Consider the following 23,414-nt stretch of genomic DNA (forward strand, 5'->3'; position numbering starts at 1 on the left):
GCCTTCCCACACCGAGACCCCTCCTTCCTCTCCCCCTTCCCCTCCCCACAGCACCTGTATATATGTTTGTACAGATTTATTACTCTATTTTACTTGTACATATTTACTATTCTATTTATTTTGTTAATGATGTGCATCTAGCTTTACTTCTATTTATTCTGACGATTTTGACACCTGTCTACAGGTTTTATTGTCTGTCTCCCCCTTCTAGACTGTGGGCCAGTTGTTGGGCAGGGACCACCTCTATATGTTGCTAACTTGTACTTCCCAAGCGCTTAGTACAGTGCTCTGCACACAGTAAGCTCTCAATAAATACAATTGAATGAAGGAGTTAATAATTATTATTATATTATTTGTTACGCTCTTACTTTGTGCCAGGCATAGATGAGAATGAGGAAGTGTGAGTTGGCTGGTGTCAGAGGAGTGAAGTGTGCAGTACGGCCGGAAGAGAGCTGATTGAGTGCCTTGAATCTGTATGGAGTTTTCCTCTTGTTGTGGAGATGGATGGGCAACCACTGTGAGGTTTTGAGGAGTGGCGAGACTTGTGCAGAATGTTTTTGGAGAAAAATGATCTGGGCTGCAGAGTGAGTATGGGCTGGAGAGGGGAGAGGTTGGAGGCAGGGAGGTCAGTGACAAGGCTGTTGCAGTAGCCAAGACATGTGAAGGTATCTCCTCGAGAAACTTCTAAAGGCTCCTCCTCAAGCCCAAACTCCAGACCATTGGCTTCAAGGTCCCTTTTTATTTGTCTCTCGCATCTCCACCCACACTTTACACTCCTCACAGGGAACTTTTCTATCACTGTCCCTTGCTCTCACCTTTCCTGCCCCCAGCCTCTTGCTAAAGTCCTTCCCATTGTCTTTTCAAATCGGCCCCATCAGAATACTCCCCATCTTCCAGTCCTTCCTGAAATCCTACCTCTTCCGTGAGGCACTCCTGGTTTCATCTTCCCCAATGCCATATCTTCCCAACAACCACTTTCAGTACTTAGGCAGTTACAGTAATCGGTTACACTTCTGCATATGTTGATTTCCTCACTCTATTCTTTAAGCACACATTTTTCCCCCCACCCATCCGCCTTTCAATTATCTTCTTCCCCAAACTGCGGATTCTGCCTGTCTCCCCCCATTTTGCTATAAACTCCAGGGCAAGGTTTTTACCTCTGGTGAATTTTCCGAAGCACTTAGTACAGCGGTTTACACCATAATAGATGTTTTAATGGATACTATTGTTTCCTTGACTGATGCTATTCCACCTTTGTTCTTCTTTTGTTGAGGTCCTTTTCTCTTTCCCACATGTCTTCCCTGCCCCACTCAACAAGAGAGAGTTCAGGGTTTGGCTGAAGTTCACAAATCCAATCAGCCATTGTTTCTCCCTTTCCCCAAACTTCGCTCTCCCATTTATTCTCTCATTTTTTAAATGGTATTTATAAAGTGCCTACTGCGTGCCAGGCACTGTACTAAGCACTGAGATAGGTACAAGGTAATCAGGTTGGAATCAGTTCAGGTCCCACATGGGGCTCACAGCCATCATCCCCATTTTACAGATGAGTTAACTGAGGCCCAGAGAAGTGAAGTGACTTGCCCAAAGCCAAACAGCAGATAAGTGGAGGAGGCAGAATTAGAACCCAGGTCTTTATGCTACCAGGCCCGTGCACTACCCACTGGGCAACGTCACTCTCTCCATCTCATGAGTAGTGCAGAGGTCTCCATTCTCCCATTCTGCTTCTTTCTCAGCCCCTGACATTTACAGAAGATGCTTAGTTGGATTTGCACTCTTTACTCCCCTCCTCCCTCAGCCCTACAGCCCTTATGTACATATGGGTAATTAATTTATTTATATTAATGTCTGTTGCCCCTTCTAGGCTGTATGCTTGTTTTGGACAGGGAATGTGTCTACCAAATCTACTATTTGTGGGAGAAAAACTTCACACACTCTTTGCCGTGTTTGAGCAGATATGTTCGAGACAAGTTTATTTACTACTGGCGTTTCGTCTAGCACTAGTCAGCAGCACGGCTCAGTGGAAAGAACCCAGGCTTTGGAGTCAGAGGTCATGGGTTCAAATGCCGGCTCCGCCACTTGTTAGCTGTGTGACTTTGGGCAAGTCACTTAACTTCTCTGTGCCTCAGTTCCCTCATCTGTCAAATGGGGATGAAGACTGTGAGCCCCCCGTGGGACAAACTGATCACCTTGTAACCTCCCCAGTGCTTAGAACAGTGCCAGGCACATAGTAAGCGCTTAATTCATTCATTCATTGAATCGTATTTATTGAGAGCTTACTGTGTGCAGAGCACTGTACTAAGCTTAATCCTTTGATGGCTTAGTAAATGCCATCATTATTAGTACTAGTAGTAGTAGACAGAGGCGGTTGATGGGCAGCGATCCCGCTGCTAATCAAGGCCAGCTAAACCCTGAATAATCCAAAGTGAGCTTCTTTGATACAGTACAGCATCTAATTTAATCAAAGCGTATAATACAGGATACATACATCAAGATAGGCCGCAATAACTCCTTAGGACAGGGTTTTCCCTCCAGCCCCTCACCTTGTTCTCAAGGTGATTAAACCACACCCAGTCCCACCTACAGGAGTAGCTTCATCTCGTTTTCTGCTACACCTTTCAGAAAACCCGGAGAACAAGGTGCAGATATGTTGTGAAGTTGATTGCCTTGGCAACCAAGCGCACCCAGAGGCTATCAAGCAGGCCTAAGGCGGAAATGGCTTGGAGAGAAGCCAGGCAAATGCAGGACCTTTACTCCTGTGCTTCCAAATATGGTACTCTCCCAAGCACTTAGTACAGTGCTCTGCACACAATATGCACTCACTAAATATGATTGATTGAATTAGTCAATCGTATTTGTGTGCATACTGTGTGCAGAGCATTGTTCTAAGTGCTTGGGAGACCACAATATAACAGACACAGTCCCTGCCCACAGTGAGTTTACAGTGCAGAGGGGGAGACAGACATTAATATAAATAAATCGCAGATAGGTACATAAGTGCTGTGGAGCTGGCGGGGGGTGGTGGGGATGAATGAAGGAGCCAGTCAGGGTGACTCAGAAGGGAGAGGGAGAAGGGGAAAGGAGGGCTTAGTCAGGGAAGGCCTCTTGGAAGAGGTATGCCTTCAATAAGGCTTTGAAGGAGGGGACAGTCATTATCTGTAGGATTTGAGGAGGGAGGGCCTTCCAGGCCAGAGGCAGGACAGCGGCAAGATAGATGAAATCAAGGTACAGTGAGAAGGTTAGCATTCCTCCCCCTCTAGAATACTTACTGGCTCTTCACAGCACTCTATTGGCAGTGTCAGCTGGGAGGGAAGGAAGGAGGAAGGGAACAAGAAAAGAGGGCCACTGTTGCTTCTTTGACCAAGAAACTGGGCTCAAGATATGGGGGGGGGGGGGCGGTCAGGGAGTGGTAGGGGTCACCTGGTTAGGCAAGGAGGAGGTGAAGGCTGAGGGACCACGCTGGGGAGATGCTGCAGCTCTTACACTGCAAGCTGTAAGCTCCCCCTCTAGACTGCAAATTTGCCATGGGCAGGGAATGTGCCTACCAACTCTGTTATGTTGTACTGTATTAAGTACTTAGTACAGTGCTCTGCACACAGTAAGCACTCAGTAAATATGACTGATTGATTGGCTCTGCCCTCCCAGCAGTCACCTCCCCCAGTTAGATTCACACCACATGGCCCTTTCAGGCTGTTTGTTGATCTGCCCCCACCAGCTGGGAACCCGAGTTCTAATAATAATAATAATAATGATGGCATTTATTAAGCGCTTACTATGTGCAAAGCACTGTTCTAAGCGCTGAAAATCAATGGAGATGCCGGGGATCGAACCCGGGGCCTTATACATGCAAAGCATGCGCTCTACCACTGAGCTACATCCCCCGAGCTAATGCCACCTGTCGAGAAACAGCTGGGGCTGGGAACCGGTCAGGACAGGACTGGTAGTGTCTCCTACCAGCCGAGAGGGTCACTGCCACCCACGAATGATTTTCATGATTGGAACGGTGATTCTAGCACGTTTCCTAATAACCTAGTGGTGTTTGGGCCCATTTGGTCCTATATTCATTCATTCATTCATTCAATCGTATTTATTGAGCGCTTACTGTGTGCAGAGCACTGTACTAAGCACTTGGGAAGTACAAGTTGGCAACATCAATCGATCAACCAATCAATTGTATTTATTGAGCGCTTACTGTGTGCAGAGCACTGTACTAAGCTCTTGGGAAGTACAAGTTGGCAACATATAGAGACAGTCCCTACCCAACAACAGGCTCACAGTCTAGAAGTATGAGAAGTGGCATGACCACAAGAGCACAGGCTTGGGAGTCCAAAGACACAGCTTCTAATCCCACCTCTGCCACTAGTCTGCTGTGTGACCTTGGGCAAGTCACTTAACTTCTCTGTCCCTCAGTTACCTCATCTGTAAAATGGGGATGAAGACTGTGAGCTACAAGTGGGACAACCTGAATACCTTGTGTCTACACCAATGCTTGGAACAGTCCTTGACACATAGTAAGCACTTAAATACCATATTATTACTTCCCCATAAAATACTCCTCTGTCAACTTTCTTTCTCCTGTACTGTACTTGGGATCTGAGTGCAATCGCTGCCGTGTTAAAAGGGAATGGAATGACTTGCTGTAATGAAAACTGAAACTTTTGCTTCTTTTCAAGGTAGCGATGAATATGATAATATTTAGGATTTCTAAAGCACCTTTCTTTTGGAGTACACATATTTTCAGAAAGAAAAAAGCAACTGTGGAAACAATTCTGCAAATATGTTGAGGAAAATAGCAGTAATACAGTTCCTGAGCCCTTGGGATGAATTCAGAAGTTAATCAAAATGTTGTATTAGGAAAGCATTCAACACTCCCCAGTTTTAGTAGAATTTTCTTTTCACTTAAGTGCTGAAAACATTTATTGGTTTTATGTATTTTACACCTTTTAAAATGTAAAAATCCTTTTTTAAAAAAGTTTTTCAGGTAGAAAACCTTGAAAAGGATAATGATAATAATAGTAATAATAATAATAATGGTATTTGTTTAGCGCTTACTATGTGCCAAGCACTGTTCTTTTTATAGCAACCTTTGACAAATCTCTCCTTAGTCCTGGTGCAGCATTTCCCATTGGAGAAACAGCGTGGCTCAGTGGACAGAGCATGGGCTTTGGAGTCAGTGGTCAAGGGGTCAAATCCCAGCTCCGCCAATTGTCAACTGTGAGACTTTGGGCAAGTCACTTCACTTCTCTGGGGCTCAGTTACCTCATCTGTAAAATGGGGATTAAGACTGTGAGCCCCCCGTGGGACAATCTGATCACCCTGTAACCTCCCCAGCACTCAGAACAGTGCGTTGCACATAGTTAGCACTTAATAAATGCTATTATTATTATTATTATTATTATTATTATTCAGAATCAGGACTTTACAAGCTCGGGGCCTAAGGAAAGCATTTAGGAAGACAGTCACTAGTATGAACATCTTGGCCCTATCCCATAAGGTCTATGCTGGGACAGTTCGAAGAGTGAATGCACTGACCAAGTGCACTGAAAAAAGAAATCAAACTAAGGGAAAAGCGAATTGTATTCTAGAGTACAATATCGCCCTCTAGGATGCATAATCCCAGGACTGTTGTTAGTTTAGAGAAAGGAGGGATTGGGGGTGGGGTGGCATCCCTGGCTACAGGAACAGAAGAAAAGTGGTTAAGGGGAGAAAAGCAAATCCTCTATCTGAGACGCTGGGGGAGGAGGGAGAAAAAGAGAGACAAAGAGAAAGAGAGAGAGAGAGAAAGAGAGAGAGAGAAAGAGAGAGAGAGAGAGAGAGAGAGAGAGAGAGACACACACACACACACACACACACACAGAGACAGAGAGACAGAAAGAGAGAGATCCCATCTGTCATTTTCCGATTCGGAAGTGTTGAGAAGTTTGCCAGACTGGACAGGGGGCTCCTGCTCCACTCGCAGATATCCGGTTAGGAAGAAAAGACAGTCTCAACAACTTGACTCTGCTATGATAAGTTTAGCAGTCGCAGCCCATCCGTCTCCCGCGGCTGCAGTTTCAATTTCTTTCTGTGCTTTTCACTCCAGCCTTAAATCAAGCAGTCAATCGTATTGACTGATCGCTTGCTGGGTGCAGATCACTGTACTAAACGCCTGGGAGAGTACAATATAACAGTACTGGTAGACATAGACCCTGTCCACAACATCAATTCCTTCTTCTCCCCATATATATATATATATCTATATATATCTATATATAGATATATAGCGATATATAGATAGATAGATAGATGATGGATAGATAGATAGATAGATAGATAGATAGATAGATAGATAGATAGATATATCCCTTTGCTGTTTTCGGTCGTTGTAAACTGCACCGCTTCTGGTCGGACTGAAACATGTGCCTGTGTTTTGAATTCTTCCAGGCTCGTTCGTGATGATAATCAGAGTTAACGAGTTGCATTTCTTGTTGACTTTCCGGGGTATAATAACCGGGGGACTCTGATGACTGTAATTTTCAGGGTGATGTTGCAATGGGGGGGGGGGTGCAAGAGAGAAGAGAAGGAGAAGGGGAGGAGATGCGAGTGGCCCAGTGCTGAACTTTGCCTCTTGTTCCCTCTCCTGTATGTAAATCACCTTTAAACTGGGGTTCATAAACAGGGCAAGAGCACAGCCTGCTTGCTTTAGTTCTCTCGACATCCCGTGACTACGGACTGCCCAAAGGCTAGGGGAAGGAGGCGACTGTGCGCGAAACAGGAACCCAGCCCCCAAACTACTAGAAGACAGTTTACAACCCCTTCTGCAGTCTGTGTCCAAGCAGGGAGATGAGAGACGAAAGTGGAATATCACCCTTGAAAGGTCGGTCGGTTTTTGTCTTGCTGGGAAAAACCTATTCTTGAGGGATAAACGCTGATCCCGGCCTCTCTGGAAGAAGAGATCTCTTCCTGCAGAGGATGGAGGAGGTCTCGGATTATTATCTTTTTTTTTTTTTGGCCGGGGGGAGGGCGAAGGACGGATGGGGAAAAGAGGTGGAGCAGGCTTTCGAGAGAGGTGATGGATGTGACCCCCTTATGTTGATGAAGTTTTGCTAACGGCTTGGGGGAGGGAGGAAGCTCTCTGGGATGGGCTAACGATAATGGGGGCTAACAAGCGCTTAGCACAATGCTCTGCGCACAGTAAGCACATTCATGCATTATTCTTTTAGACTGTGAGCCCACTGTTGGGTAGGGACTGTCTCTACATGTTGCCAACTTGTACTTCCCAAGAGCTTAGTACAGTGCTCTGCACACAGTAAGCGCTCAATAAATACGATTGATGATGATTATTCATTCAATAAATACGATTGAATGAATAACAACGTACATTGTAGGGCCGAAGCAGAAGGCTTGGCTATGGAAAAGTGAAGGATTGAACTGCCTCCGTTTAGGGAAACTACAAAACGCGGGGGGCGGGAGGGGAATACCACTCTAGCATCTAGAGGGGAAAAAGCTGGGATCCAAGTGCTGCGATTTCAGGGCACATCATCAAAATCAATCGTATTTGTTGAGCGCTTACTATGCTGTCCGGGACCTGATTCCAAACTAATGTCCGGGGGAGATGGGGGCTAGTGCCCTCGGGCAAGAGCTGCGGACAACCTAGGGATAATCAGCAGCTCTTCTAAGCTGGTTTTTCATTCATTCAATCAATCGTATCTATTGAGCGCTTACTGTGTGCAGAGCACTGTACTAAGCGCTTGGGAAGTACAAGTCGGCAACATATAGAGACAGTCCCTACCCAGCAACGGGCTCACAGTCTAGAAGGGGAGACAACGAAACAAAACATGGAGACAGGTGTCAAAATCGTCAGAACAAACAGAATTAAAGCTGTATGCCTGTCATTAACAAAATAGAATAGTAAATATGTACAAGTAAAATGGAGTAATAAAGGTTTTCCTTTCGTCCCTTGCTTTCCTTGGGAACGGCAGTCCTCCCGCCCCCCACATACCAGTCTCGGTGCTCGGGCCTCCCCCCTCCCTGAGTTTCCCATTTGGGGAAACTGAGGCCCTTTATGGCAGGTGGCAGCCAGGGCTTTAGGAGGCTTGCGCGTGCAGGTCACCTAAGTCTTTTTCTGTGACCTTGTAAATTTGAGTCTGATCGTCATCATAATAATGGGATTTGTTAAGCTTTTGCCATGTGCCAAGCACTGTTCCAAACGCTGGGGTACATACAAGGTAATCGGGTTGTCCCACGTGGGGCTCACAGTCCTCATCCCCATTTTACAGACGACGGAAGTGAGGCCCAGAGAAGTTAAGTGGTAAATGGCTTGCTCCAGGTCACACGGCAGACCAGTGGTGGAAGGGGATTAGAACCCACATCCTCTGACTTCCAAGCCCGTGCTCTTTCCACTAGGGCTTGTGGGGAGAATAATCATTATATCTGTCATTTTATTTATATATATATTGACATCTGTATTGATGTCCATCTCCCCCCATAATAATAATAATAGCGTTTGTTAAGCGCTTACTATGTGCCAGGCCCTTTACTAAGCGCTGAGCTCGTTGTGGGCAAGGGTTGTCTGTCTATTGCTGCACTGTAGTTTCCCAAGCGCTTAGTAAAGTGCTGTGCACATAGTAAACGCTTAGTAAATACGATTAAATGGATTCCAGGACCATTCCCACTTCCTGGGTATCCACCGCACCTGGAGGGGAGCAGTTCCTGGGTCTTAGCCAATCCTCCCCATCCCCTTCCCTGCTTCCCGGACCCCTGGGTCCGCCACAATTTCCTCGGCGAAGGACAAAGGGGAAAATCTGGGAAAGAAGCAGCAGGCACAGCCGTGGCTCCTTGCGTGGAGCCCAAAGCGAGCGCGCATTGTGCAGTCGTATTATTTAGTATTCATTTATTCAATCAATTGTATTTATTGAGCGCTTACTCTGTGCAGATCACTGGACTAAGCGCTTGGGAAGTACACGTCGGCAAACTATAGAGAAACAGCATGGCTCAGTGGAAAGAGCCCGGATTTGGGAGTCAGAGGTCATGGGTTCTAATCCCGACTCCGCCTCTTCTCTGCTGTTTGACTTTGGACAAGTCACTTCACTTCTCTGGGCCTCAGTTCCCTCATCTGTACAATAGGGATGAAGACTGTGAGCCCCTCGTGGGACAGCCTCATTACCTCGTATCTCCCCCAGTGCTTAGAACAGTGCTTGGCACATAGTAAGAGCTTAACAAATGCCAACATTATTATTATTATTTAGTAGAGAGACACGGCATGGCTTTCCAACAGCACATAGTAAACTAGCGCTTAACAAATGCCATTATTATTATTATCAATCAGTCAATCAATCAATCGTATTTATTGAGCGCTTACTGTGTGCAGAGCACTGTACTAAGCGCTTGGGAAGTACAAGTTGGCAACATATAGAGACAGTCCCTACCCAACAGTGGGCTCACAGTCTAGAAGGGGGAGACAGAGAACAAAACAAAACAGAATAACAAAATAAAATAGAATAGATATGTACAAGTCAAATACATAGAGTAATAAATACGTACAAACCTATATACATATATACAGGTGCTGTGGGGAAGGGAAGGAGGTAAGGTGGGGGGGTGGAGAGGAAGGAGGGGGCTCAGTCTGGGAAGGCCTCCTGGAGGAGGTGAGCTCTCAGTAGGGCCTTGAAGGGAATTATTATTATTAAAATGGAGATGAAGACTGTGAGCCCCTCGTGGGACAACCTCATTACCTGGCATCTCCCCCAGCGCTTAGAACAGTGCTTGGCACATAGTAAGAGCTTAACAAATACCGACATTATTATTATTATTATCATCATCATGTGGTGGAGCTGGGATGTCTGCCGTGTGACCCCGGGCAAGTCACTAACTTCTCGGCGCCTCAGTTACCACATCTGTAAAATGGGGATGACGACTGTGAGCCCCACGCGGGACAACCTGATCACCTTGTACCTCCCCCAGCGCTTAGAACAGTGCTTTGCACATAGTAAGCGCTTACCAAGTACCAACATTATTATTATCATCATCATGTGGCGGAGCTGGGATGTCTGCCGTGTGACCCCGGGCAGGTCATTTAACTTCTCGGCGCCTCAGTTACCACATCTGTAAAATGGGGATGACGACTGTGAGCCCCGCGCGGGACAACCTGATCACCTTGTATTCCCCCCAGCGCTTAGAACAGTGCTTTGCACATAGTGAGCGCTGAACAAATGCCATTATTATTTAGTAGAGAGACACGGCGTGGCTTTCCGCCCCCTCCCCTCCCATTTATAGTATTTAACTCCGTCGGTGCTACCAAAACCCAACCTCTTTCCCTTATGTGAAACAAAATATCCTGCCCTCTGCCCCCTTTCTTCCTTCCTCCCTCCCTCCCTCCCCTTCTTCCTTCCTCTGGCCGTCCTCCCGGGCCATTTTTCTGCGCCGGGCTGGGCCGAAAGCTCACAGAAAAGGCATCTGGGGAGGGCGCGGGCTACTCAGGGGTCACTTGGTTGGTTTGTTTGGGGCTGGGGGCGAGCTGGAAGCCCCGCTCCGGCCTCACTCACCGCCTGGCCAGTGACCACCCACCAGACAGGCTTGGGGCGAGGGGGCTGACTACTGAGTGGACAGGCTGGGGGCTGACCACCCACCGGACAGGCTTGGGGCAGGGGCTGACTACTGAGTGGACAGGCTGGGGGCTGACCACCCACCGGACAGGCTTGGGGCAGGGGGCTGACTACTGAGTGGACAGGCTGGGGGCTGACCACCACCGGACAGGCTCAGGCCGGGGGGCTGACCCCAGGCCGGGCTCAGGGCGCCGACAGTTGGGTCCGATGGGAGAGATGCCGGGCGCGCTGAGCCGGGCCCGGCTGCGGTCGCTCCTAAAGCCCCGGCACCAGAAAAGGGCCGCCGAGGCCCAGAAGAGGAGCGAATCCTTCCTGCTCAGCGGGCTCGGTAAGCGCCGCTCCCACACTGCGCCCACACTGCGCCCACACCGCTCGGGGACAAAACGCGGCTCCTAGGCCTTCCCAGACTGAGCCCCCTTTTTCCTCTCCTCTTCCCCACCTCAGGGGCCGTTGTGATCGCATATTTTGAAACCCTACTGAGAACTCACCTCCTCCAGGAGGCCTTCCCAGGCTGAGCCCCCTTTTACCGCTTCTCCTCCCCATCCCCCCCGCCCTACCTCCTTCCCCTCCCCACAGCACCTGTATATATTTATTACTCTATTTATCTTATTTGTACATATCTATTCTATTTATTTTATTTTGTTAGTATGTTTGGTTTTGTTCTCCGTCTCCCCCTTTTAGACTGTGAGCCCACTGTTGGGTCGGGACTGGCTCTATATGTTGCCAATTTGTACTTCCCAAGCGCTTAGTACAGTGCTCTGCACATAGTAATCGCTCAATAAATACGATTGATGATGATGATGATTTATTACTCTATTACTTGTACATATTTACTATTTATTTTGTTAATGATGTACATATAGCTTTAATTCTATTTGTTCTGACGATTGACATCTGTCTACAATCAATCAATCGTATTTTTTGAGCGCTTACTGTGTGCAGAGCACCGTACTAAGCGCTTGGGAAGTACAAGTTGGCAACATATAGAGACAGTCCCTACCCGACAGTGGGCTCACAGTCTAAAAGAATTTAGGCAAGTCATTTAGGGACCGTCTCTATATGTTGCCAACTTGTACTTCCCAAGCGCTTAGTACAGTGCTCAGTAAGTGCTCAATAAATACGATTGAATGAATGAATTTAACTTCTCTGGGACGCAGTGACCTCATGTTTTGTTTTGTCGTCTATCTCCCCCTTCTAGACTGTGAGCCCCTTGTTGGGTAGGGACCGTCTCTCTATGTTACCGACTTGTACTTCCCAAGCGCTCAGTACAGTGCTGTGCACACAGTAAGCGCTCAATACGATTGAATGAATGAATGAATGAATGAATGAAGAGCCGAGGGGGGGCTTCGGGGGGTGGGCACTTTCTGAAGCAGCGTGGTTCAGTGGAAAGAGCCCGGGCCTGGGAATCAGAAGTCATGGGTTCTAATTCCGGCTCCGCCACTTGTCTGCTGTATAATAATGATGGTATTTTTTTTAAGCGCTTACTATGTGCAAAGCACCGTTCTAAGCGCTGGGGAGGTTACAAGGTGATCAGGTTGTCCCATGGGGGGCTCACAGTCTTAATGTATGAATTTAGGCAAGTCATTTAGGGACCGTCTTTATATGTTGCCAACTTGTACTTCCCAAGCGCTTAGTACAGTGCTCAGTAAGTGCTCAATACGATTGAATGAATGAATTTAACTTCTCTGGGCCTCAGTGACCTCATCTGTAAAATGGGGATTAATAATAACTGCTGAATTTTAGTTTCCAAGCGCTTAGTACAGTGCTCTGCCCACAGTAAGTGCTCAATAAATACAAATGAATGAATCATAATAATAATGACATTTATTAAGCACTTACTATGTGCAAAGCACTGTTCTAAGTGCTGGGGAGGTTACAAGGTAATCAGGTTGTCCCACAGGGGGCTCAAGATTGAATGAATGAATGAATGAATGAATGAATGAAGTGGCGGAGGCGGGATTAGAATCCACGACCTCTGACTCCCAAGCCCGGGCTCTTTCCACTGAGCCACGATGCTTCACAGGTGCCCGGGTCGGGTTGCTTGGAGAACAACAACAATAATAATGATGGTATTTGTTGAATGCTTACTATGTGACAGGCAGTGTACTAAGCGCTGGGGTGGATACAAGCACCCTTCTAGACTGTTAGCCGGTTGTTGGGTAGGGACCGTCTCTCTCTGTTGCCTACTTGTACTTCCCAAGCGCTTAGTCCAGTGCTCTGCACACAGTAAGTGCTCAATAAATATGATTGAATGAATGAAGCCAAACGTTTTGGGCACAGTCCCCTGTCTCACGTGGGGCGCAGAGTCTCAATCCCCATTTTACAGCGGAGGTAACTGAGGCCCGGAGAAGTGAAGTGACTTGCCCAAAGTCACACGGCAGACAAATGGCGGAGTAGGATTAGAACCCACGACCTTTGACTCCCAGGCCTGGGCTCTAGCCACTCTGACATGCTGTTCCTTCAAACAATTTTGAGGATGGGGGCAGGGGGGTTCTAGGCTGGGCACCCCCCGGGAGGGGTGTAAAGCTGCAAGGAGGAGGAAACGGTGTGGCCTAGTGGATAGAACAAGGGCCTGGGTTCTAATCCCAGCTCTGCCACTTGTCTGCTCTGTGACCTTGGGCAAGTCACCCAACTTCTCTGAACCATAGTGACCTCGTCGGTAAAATGGGGATGAAGACCGCGAACCCCACGAGGGACAGGGCCTAGGTCCAACCCGATTAGTTTGCATCTCCCCCAGCGCTTAGTACAGAGCCTGGCCCATAATCAGCCGTTAACCAAAAGCAAAATGTTCGCCAGCAAAACCCCTTGCTCTCCAGCTCGGTCCCTTGGACCGTTTGGCCGCTGTTCGGGGCGGGTGGGAGAGGGAGATAAAAGTGGAAAATTACCCCGGCCGGATAAACCCTCCCCCTTTGCGGGGTGGGGAGCAAATGGTGGGAGGATAATAATAATGATGGCTTTTTTTAAGGATTTACTATGTGTCAAGCCCTGTTCTAAACGCTGGGGAGGTCACAAGGTGATCAGGTTGTCCCACGGAGGGCTCAGTCTTAATCCCCATTTTACAGATGAGGTCACTGAGGCCCAGAGAAGCGACTTCCCCAAAGTCACACAGCTGACAATTGGCAGAGCTGGGATTTGAACCCGTGTATATATACAGGCATTTATTAAGATCTTACTAAGTGCAAAGCACTGTTCTAAGCGCTGGGGAGGTTACAGGGTGATCAAGTTGTCCCACAGGGGGCTCACAGTCATAATCCCCATTTTCCAGATGAGGTCACTGAGGCACAGGCATATATATATATATATATATATATATATATATATATATATATATATAGGCATTTATTAAGATCTTACTAAGTGCAAAGCACTGTTCTAAGCGCTGGGGAGGTTACAAGGTGACCAAGTTGTCCCACGGGGGGCTCACAGTCATAATCCCCATTTTCCAGATGAGGTCACCGAGGCACAGAGAAGTTAAGTGACTTGTCCAAAGTCAAGTTGTCCCACGGTGGGGGGGTTCACAGTCTTAATCCCCATTTTCCAGATGGTCTCTATGTGATGCCAATTTGTACTTCCCAAGCGCTTAGTACAGTGCTCTGCACATAGTAAGCGCTCAATAAATACGATTGATTGATTGATTGAGGCACAGAGAAGTTGCACCTTGCCCAAAGCCACACAGCTGACAATTGGCGGAGGCGGGATTTGAACCCACGACCCCTGACTCCAAAGCCCGGGCTCTTTCCACTGGGCCACGGGACTCGTGGGGAGGGCAATCTGGCCCTCCTCCCGCGTCATGTTCGGAGGGTATCAGGGGAGGGGAAGGGGAGGGGGGCATCCGGGCGCCAGCTGGCCCGACCAGGGGCTGTCCTGGACGCCCAAAGAGCGGAACTAGTCGGAGACGCTTCCTCATTGTGCCCCCACCCCCAGCCCCGCCCTCTGCCCCGCCTCTACCGCCTCTCTATAAAGCTTTCGGGCAACCCGCCTGCAGTCACCATCCGTGCCTGGCAGAGTGTGGCCTAGCTGGTGCTGCCCCTGCGACTCTGTACTAACTTCCCCCATCCGCTTGGATTCTCCCTGCCTTGGCCGGACACCCTTTTCTCCCCCTCCCTCCCTCCGAGGTGGGCAGCGATGACTCTCAAAACCGAGGCCTCGGGACCCACGCTCACTTACTCTAAGATGAGGGGCATGGTGGCCATCCTGATTGGTGAGTGGCAGAAAGAGACAGCCGGGCACTGGATCTCTTTCCTTAGTGTAGGGCAGGTTTGGAAACTGTAGATTTCCTTCATTCAGTCGTAGTTACTGAGCCCTTATTGTGTGCAGAGCACTGTACTAAAGCGCTTGATTTCATGGGCCTAGGAGACCAACCCCAATATGTTGTGGTTTTTTTTTGTTTGTTTTTCCCTTTGCAGCTTTTATGAAGCAAAGACGAATGGGGCTGAACGACTTCATTCAGAAAATTGCCACCAACTCCTACGCATGCAAACAGTAAGTAGTTTAATAATAATAATGGTATTTAAGTGCTTACTATGTGCCAAGCACTGTTCTAAGCACTGGGGGGTGCAAACAGTAAGTAGTTTAATAATAGTTTAATAATAATAATAATGGTATTTAAGTCCAGTCCTCTCCGTCCCCCTCTCCATCCCCCCGTCTTACCTCCTTCCCTTCCCCACAGCACCTGTATATATGTATATATGGTTGTACATATTTATTACTCTATTTATTTATTTATTTTACTTGTACATTTCTATCCTACTTATTTTGTTGGTATGTTTGGTTGTGTTCTCTGTCTCCCCCTTTTAGACTGTGAGCCCACTGTTGGGTAGGGACTGTCTCTGTGATGCCAATTTGTACTTCCCAAGCGCTTAGTACAGTGCTCTGCACATAGTAAGCGCTCAATAAATACGATTGATTGATTGATTTAAGTGCTTACTATGTGCCAAGCACTGTTCTAAGCACTGGGGGGGTGCAAACAGTAAGTAGTTTAATAATAATAATGGTATTTAAGTGCTTACTATGTGCCAAGCACTGTTCTAAGCACGGGGGGGCGGGGGTACAAAGTAATCAGGTTGTCCCACGTAGAGCTCACAGTCTTAATCCCCATTTTACTGATGAGGTAACTAAGGCACAGAGAAGTGACTTGCCCAAGGTCACACAGCTGTCAAGAGGCGGAGGCGGGATTAGAACCCACATCCTCTGACTCCCAAACCCGGGTTCTTTCCACTGAGCCACGCTGCTTCTCCCTAAGAGTTTGGAGGCATGCCGAAATACTTTATCGATATCTTAAAGTTTCCGGGAGGGAGGATTTGGAATTGTTTAGTTTGTTGCAAATGGCCAGAGGATTTACTGGAAAACTTCTCCCCCGCCCCCCTTTCAAAACCCTTTTGAACCAAGCACAGTAAGGACAGCTGTTCCTGCTTTTGCAGAAGCAGAGTCACTTTTTAATTCCCGAATCATTCTGGGCCTGATGTTTAATGCAGAACCTCAGAGGTTGATGATGAAACGGAAAGATTTTGGTTTCCTTACGGGTAAGGAAACTATGTAGTTGGATTTTTTTTTTTCGGTTTAACATTCCTCTATCAAAACTCGCAAGTCCCTTGAAAGTGCTGAAACGTGTCTGCCCCCTAGCGGTGGGTCATTCCTGCGGCCGAAGCCAGAGTTTTAATGATTTTTTTTTATTCCTCTAATCTTTTGCAGCCCCGAAGTTCAGACTATTTTGAAAATATCCCAACCTCAAGAGCCCGAGCTTATGAATGCCAATCCATCCCCTCCAGTAAGTATTTTTTTTTTATTTATGATGCATCTCCAGGAGAAAACTAAATGAGTCAGGCTCGGGGTACTCCTACATCAGGTTTAAAAATAGCATTTCTGAATATTAACGTCAACAGGAATGCCTCATTAGTTCATCTCAGAACACAGTGACAGTAGTTTTGAGTCACTGGACTTTAAACAAAAACATCTATGAAGGAAAAAAGTCACTTTCTTAAACATGCTTCTAAAATGTGATTTTTTTTTTATTAATGGGTCATAGCCAAATCCTCAATGAACTTCTTATTCCACACTCTGTCATTTGGAAATAGAGAAACTTTCTCTATGGATTCATTCATTCTATCGTATTTATTGAGCACTTACTGTGTGCAGAGCACTGTAAGCACTTGGGAAGTCAAGATGTATTGAGGGCATAGTGTCAGTTTTTGTTATGCTAAATGGCTGGTTTATCAACAAATGATCGCATTTTTGCTTGATTCTTTTGATTAAAAAATTTTTTTTTTGCATTTTCTAAATTTCAGCCCAGTCCTTCGCAGCAGATCAACCTAGGCCCATCATCCAACCCTCATGCTAAACCATCAGATTTTCACTTCCTGAAAGTGATTGGGAAAGGGAGTTTTGGGAAGGTGAGTTCTGTTTATCAACCCCAAATGTGATCACCTACTGATCAGAAGATCACACCCCTTCTTCCGGCGCTTCATTTGGAACACATACTAATGGCTTCTAAAACTTATTTTCAGGTTCTCCTTGCAAGGCACAAGGCAGAAGAAGAATTCTATGCAGTCAAAGTTTTACAAAAGAAAGCAATCCTGAAGAAGAAAGAGGTATGGTAACCCTTTTCCCTTATCTGCTCACACCTACACCACTCATCTTTATTTTATCTCATCTTCAAACTAAAGAGAAGTGCCCACTAATTATCCGTTTACTTCATTTCCAGGAGAAGCACATCATGTCAGAACGCAATGTCCTGCTGAAAAACGTGAAGCACCCTTTCCTGGTTGGGCTCCACTTCTCTTTCCAGACGGCAGACAAATTGTACTTTGTCCTCGACTACATTAATGGTGGAGAGGTGAGCAGGAAGCTTAGCAGATAACCCTTGCTAGCCGGGGCACACGATCGCATTCTCTTCAGCTTAAAAGGAAAAAGCTTTTTTAAAGATATTTAAGGAGGAAAAGTTACTAGAATTAGAAGTGCTCATAACTTGCCAGGTTTCAAGTTGCTAGTGGATCACTGGGCTATTTCCTACCATTGTTCCCTTTTGCTATATATGTCAAAGCTAATTAAATGCATTGTTAAAGGGGTTTGGCAGTGTGTGCCTAACTTTGTTCTTTCTGTCTCCTGTAGTTGTTCTACCATCTCCAGAGGGAACGTTGCTTCCTGGAACCAAGGGCTCGTTTCTACGCAGCTGAAATAGCCAGTGCCCTGGGTTATTTGCACTCCCTGAACATTGTTTATAGGTAAGCACGGTGGGGGGCCGCGGGGGAATCTCCAGAGGGTGACTGTGAATTAGGTGTAGAGTACTGGCTAAAGCTTCTATACTGATTTTGCATAAAAATCAATCTGGAAAATAATCCCTTCTCAAAATACCAGTCCGCCTAACAACGAAATTGAACGATCCAGACTTTCCCATTGTCTTAAACTACCTTCAGGGAGAAGAAATCGACCCCCTCTACCAGCTAGCCAGTTTATTTACTGAGAGTTCACTGTGTGCAGAGAGCTGTACTAAGCGCTTGGGATTGCACAATATAGCAATACAGACATTCCCTGCCCATAACGAGTTTACAGTTTAGAGAGAGGGACAGGCATTAATAAATGACAGATATGTACATAAGTACATAAGTGCTTATGTTGCCAACTTGTACTTCCCAAGCGCTTAGTACAGTGCTCCGCACTCAGTAAGTGCTCAATAAATACGATTGATTGATTGATTTGGGGCTGGGAGGGGAGATGAATGAATAAAGGGAGCAAGTCAGGGCGACGCAGAAGGGAGTGGATGAAGAGAAAAGGAGGGCTTAGTCAGGGAAGGCCTCTTGGAGATGTGCCTTTAATAAGACTTTGAAGCCCCGGCCCAGGGGTGTGGGGGAAGGGGGCTGGTGAAGACCGATGCCTTAAATGGTGCTTTAGCAGCCCAAGAAACTCAATACTGAATCAAAGTGGAAGTGCTCATTTGCTTCATTTCAAATGAGCATTTATGAATCAATCAATAGTAACTATTGAGAACTATTGTTGCAGAGGATGGGAAATGTGGGTTATCACTATTAAATGAAGAAAAATTAATGATTTTTTTTTTTTTTTTTACTGTTACAGAGACTTGAAGCCAGAGAATATTTTGCTCGATTCTCAAGGGCACATTGTCCTGACTGACTTTGGACTCTGCAAAGAAAACATAGAACACAATGGCACAACATCCACCTTCTGTGGCACACCTGAGGTAATAATAATAATAATTGTGTTTTAAATGCTAAGTGTCAGGCAGTGTACTAAGCGCTGGGGTAGATAGAAGGTACTTTGAGCCCCAGTTTAGAGTTCTATGTTCTTCCAACAGTGGAGAATTAAACAGCTATGGGGAGAGTAACCTGTTTTTAGATATCATGGCTCCTGGGACCTAGAAAAATAATAATAATAATAATATTTGTTACGCACTTACTATGTGCCAAGCACTGTTCTAAGTGCTGGGGTGGATACAAGGTAATCAGGTTGTCCCATGTGGGGCTCAGTCTTAATCTCCATTTTACAGGTGAGGGAACAGAGGCACAGAGAAGTTAAGTGATGTGCCCCAGGTCACACAGCAAACAAGTGGCAGAGCAGGGATTAGAACCCATGACTTCTGACTCCTAAGCCTGTGCTCTTTCCACGAAGCCAAACTGCTTCTCATGACTGTTGAAAGATGACTGTTCTAAGATAGTCTCATAATCGGTGGTATTTACTGGGCACTTACTGAGTGCTTAATCAATACCATTTTACAGTTTGCTCACTGTATTAAGTGCTTGGGAAAATATGAAGCAACAAGACTTGGTCCACAGCAAGCTTACAGTCTAGACAGGGATTTTCTCTGAAAAGATCCAAAAGTGTTAAACCCCTGTTTTAAGAATGATTGTCTCTTTAAGAATTAGGCTCTTCGGTAAATGCCTGTGTAAATAGAATAAAAACTGTTCACATTACCATCCCGGAATTTCTGATGAATTTCCAGATTTTTTTAAAAAAAATTGCCTTTGGAAGCCTCTAATAATATTTTTGTTCTATTAACAGTATCTTGCACCAGAAGTTCTTCACAAGCAACCCTATGACAGGACTGTTGACTGGTGGTGTCTAGGAGCTGTTCTTTACGAGATGCTGTATGGATTGGTAAGCAGTACATTTCAGTAATTTTGGTCTGCCATGAACTGGAAAGTCATGAGAAGCTTCTTTGCCCCACTTCCTTGTAACTGCAGTCATTCAGGTTTAAGTTGTCAGTACAGGCAGGCTACAGGCCATTAAGCTATATTCTGGCTTTATCAGTCAAGCTAGTGTAACACTGTTCCCACTATTTGGCAATGTGGTACATATTTGAGATATCACTGGTCCATAAAAAAAAAAAAACTCTACATCCCACCAGACCTAAACTCATTTAAAAAATATGAAATAGTAATCCTTCTAATGAGTGTTAGTTTATCTTCCCTGAAAGTTCAGCACATTTTCATTTAAGTCCTGCCAATTGCCAGGTTTTAGTCCCATTCCATTTTTGGTACAGTGTCTGTAGAGTCTTTGTTTTCTTTAAACATCTAATTAAGCTTATATTTCCTTTCAGCCTCCATTTTATAGCCGGAACACCGCTGAAATGTATGACAACATTTTGAACAAGCCACTTCAGTTGAAGCCAAACATCACAAATTCTGCCAGGCATCTACTTGAGGGCCTACTGCAAAAAGAACGAACCAAGAGACTTGGGGCCAGGGATGACTTTGTAAGTAGGATTTTCCTGGACTTTTGAGCGGTGTTGGAAATATAGGCTTAGAACATACTACCTAGTGCATCTAGCCCATCTAATTTTTATTTACATGCTCTCTCTCTCTCCCTAACAGATGGAGATTAAGAACCACATTTTCTTCTCTGTAATTAACTGGGATGATCTCATTAATAAGAAGATTACACCCCCTTTTAACCCAAATGTGGTAAGTACTTCTTCAATGTCTAGTGGGTTTCCAAAAGACCATGGCTCTCTTTAGAGAGGGGGATGGTTAGTCGGAGGGAAACTAAAATCAACCGTATTTGAGTGCTTAATGTGCATGGAGCACTGTACTAAGCATTTGGGCGAGTACAATCTAACAGTGTTGGTAGGCGCATTCCCTACCCACAACAAGATTACAGTCTAGAGCAAAGGAACAAATATAAGTCAGTCCTCATATGGAGCCACCGTAGAAGTACAGGGGTAAACAGAGGAAGTCTGCAATTGTCAAAGCAGTTTCTAAGTGTCCATCTAGGAAAACAAGTAGAAACCAGATACTTCGAGGCAAGTAGTCCTACTGGCCAGTTGCCACCAAAGCCCTACTGGTCACAGTGAAATTGATCTCTGGCCTATGGAAAGTAGGGAAACTACTGGCAAGGAGTTCATTGAGAAATAACTAGTTGAAATAGGTGCCCCACAGGAGTTTAAGAGAATCCCTGAGCTCAAGAAATAGCAAAAGTGTGAGCTCTTGTGTCTCAGCCCCTCAGTTCTTGGCCATCCAAGCTGGAACCGGATTGCTCACCCTGATCTTTGCTTGTTGTTGGACAGAGTGGACCCAGTGACCTGCGGCACTTCGATCCCGAGTTTACAGAAGAGCCGGTCCCCAACTCCATTGGCCAGTCCCCGGACAGCATTCTCATCACTGCCAGCGTCAAAGAAGCAGCCGAAGCGTTCCTGGGCTTCTCCTATGCACCCCCCGTGGATTCTTTCCTCTGAACTGGCTGGCGGGGGCACGGCTTTTGGAAGGGCATCGGGGGCTTTTTTAATTTCAAGATTTTTATGTTGTTGTTGTTGGCCTTTAGACTGATCTGCCGGCTGACTGATCATCTTGAAAGATAATTTGCACATCTCTGTGGAAGCTTGGCAGCCTTTAATTTCAAACTACACTGTTTGCTGGAAGCTTTCTGAAGAGCACATACTCCTTGCAGTGAGCTCACAAGATTTGTTGTTGTTGTTGTTGTTTTTAGTCTCCCCTCAAGTGGTGCTATCTCTTTGAAACGAGCATCAGATGGCTGTCCTAGACGGCTGTGGTAGTTTGGTAGGAGCAAGTGGCTGTGTGGAAGTGGTTTTCTCAAAATCCTTGCTTGAAGATCTATCCAGATCTGCTAATGGATTTTATGAAATGTGCCTTTTTCTGATGAGATCGTGTTAGCTCCAAAGCTTTCCTGTTGCAGAGTTTCTCTTTTTTTTTCTCCCTCTCCTGTGGATATACTATGTGAAAATGGTATGAGTTTGGTATGCTTACTCCAGATGGATTTAGTTTGCATCAATGTGACACTTGCAGGATTCTACAAAGTGGGACATTGTTTGTTTTCTTCCATATTTGGAAGATAAATATACGTCTAGACGTTGAGGGGATTTTTTTGTAAGATATATAGTTAATAACTAAATTTTATTGAAATGGGCTTGCCATGACTTGTACCCAGATGCTTGAAGAAAGCATTGCTGCTACAAATATTTCTATTTTTAGAAAGGGTTTTTATGGACCAAAATGCCCCAACTGCAGTCAGTTAAAGCTGTTGGTTTCACTGAATAGAAGTTTGAAACGGTCACCTGTAAAATGGGCATTATTTATGGTTTTCCTTTTTGCATTCCTGATAATTACTTGTAATGTATTGTAAAGAAAAGACAAAAGTCTGTACATTGAGTTATAACATTAGATGTATATTTAAACTTCCAGGCTTACTTGTAACATGTATATATCATCATTGTAATGTACTGTAATTAACATGGGTATAATATGTACAACCCTCACCACACAACTTTTTTTGTGTGATCAAACCTATTTTGGTTTGCAGTAAAAGTCTTGAAAAAAATATTGATACTGTGTGGTTTTTCATGTTTAAAAAAAGCCAACCAGAAAATGTGTTCACCAATTTATTCCTGACAATTTAGGTGGAGGAGAAAGGGGCTGTTGGTGCCACACTTCTGTCTACCCTGACTGGGATCTGAGTTCATCCACTGCCTCCCCCTAAGCCCACACAGTTAGAGTCTCTAGCCCCCTCCCTTCCCTCTAGGCTGTAAACTTTTTGTGAGCAGGAAACATGTCTACCAACTCTTACATTGTGTTTTCCCAAGCATTTAGTACAGTGGTCAAAAAATTCCATTGATTGATTCCCTCTTCCCACCAGCTCTAGAGGCAAGGGCTCTCATACAGATCCAAGGACTTCTCTCTCTCTATCGCTCTCTCTCGTGATACTAGGTCAACAGTGCTAAAGGGACAATTATTTTCCAAGTATAAGTTTTTAGTTCATTGAATAAACTGCATAAACATTTCCAGGTGCAAACATATGTAAGGATGACATTCTGACTGGCAGCAATGTGGTAAACTGGGCTGCCAAACCTGGGAATGAAACCAAAAGCCAAAGTATTCTGGCACCTTGGTTCAGCTGGGACGGTTTAGTCACACGCAACGCAAGTTCAGCCACAGACCCTGCTGGGAGAGGAGCTAGACCCCAACCTCTGAGCCCTCTGGTGAGGCAGAATATTACTTTATTTAAATGACTTGGTAAAGGAGGGTAAAGTGAAGGAAAGGAGATTGAGCCCAACCCCTAGACCACTATATTTCTGAAGGGGAAGTACAGGTTGGGAAACTGAGAAAACAGGCTGCCTATACTGCAGTCCTAACTTGCCCTGCCTCAAACTTGTGTGGCTCATTCAAGTTGTTAATGGTGCCTTGTTAAGTGCTCACAATGTACTGGTGCTGGAGTAGATACATGGTAATCAGGTAGTAAATATATAAATATAAATATAATGGCATTTATTAAGCACTTACTATGTGCAAAGCATCATCATCATCATCAATCGTATTTATTGAGTGCTTACTGTGTGCAGAGCACTGTACTAAGCGCCTGGGAAGTACAAGT

General features: G+C 45.6%; 1 protein-coding gene and 1 non-coding gene across 5 annotated transcripts in view; one reads left to right on the forward strand and one right to left on the reverse strand.

The window, feature by feature from the left end:
• Window positions 1-22,364, forward strand: part of SGK1 (serum/glucocorticoid regulated kinase 1) — a 172,455-nt gene extending 150,091 nt beyond the window's left edge. The window contains exons 1-12 of one of the 4 annotated variants that reach the window (XM_038767861.1): window positions 6,698-6,853; window positions 14,987-15,062; window positions 16,272-16,347; window positions 16,865-16,969; window positions 17,084-17,167; window positions 17,281-17,412; window positions 17,688-17,800; window positions 18,651-18,774; window positions 19,593-19,688; window positions 20,131-20,286; window positions 20,405-20,494; window positions 21,097-22,364. In XM_038767861.1, the coding sequence (XP_038623789.1) occupies window positions 6,820-6,853; window positions 14,987-15,062; window positions 16,272-16,347; window positions 16,865-16,969; window positions 17,084-17,167; window positions 17,281-17,412; window positions 17,688-17,800; window positions 18,651-18,774; window positions 19,593-19,688; window positions 20,131-20,286; window positions 20,405-20,494; window positions 21,097-21,264 (1,254 nt within the window). In that variant the 5' untranslated portion in view covers window positions 6,698-6,819 and the 3' untranslated portion in view covers window positions 21,265-22,364. Of the gene's footprint in view, window positions 1-6,697; window positions 6,854-10,195; window positions 10,909-14,569; window positions 14,782-14,986; window positions 15,063-16,271; window positions 16,348-16,864; window positions 16,970-17,083; window positions 17,168-17,280; window positions 17,413-17,687; window positions 17,801-18,650; window positions 18,775-19,592; window positions 19,689-20,130; window positions 20,287-20,404; window positions 20,495-21,096 lie in introns of those variants that run through there. The other 3 variants (XM_038767844.1, XM_038767852.1, XM_038767838.1) reach the window with 3 other exon arrangements.
• TRNAA-UGC lies at window positions 3,807-3,878 on the reverse strand. Its single transcript has one exon. It is a non-coding gene; the product is annotated as a tRNA-Ala (tRNA).
• Window positions 22,365-23,414: the final 1,050 nt, after the last annotated feature.

Source organism: Tachyglossus aculeatus, chromosome 2 (genome assembly GCF_015852505.1).
Source record: "Tachyglossus aculeatus isolate mTacAcu1 chromosome 2, mTacAcu1.pri, whole genome shotgun sequence".
Lineage (NCBI taxonomy): Eukaryota > Metazoa > Chordata > Mammalia > Monotremata > Tachyglossidae > Tachyglossus > Tachyglossus aculeatus.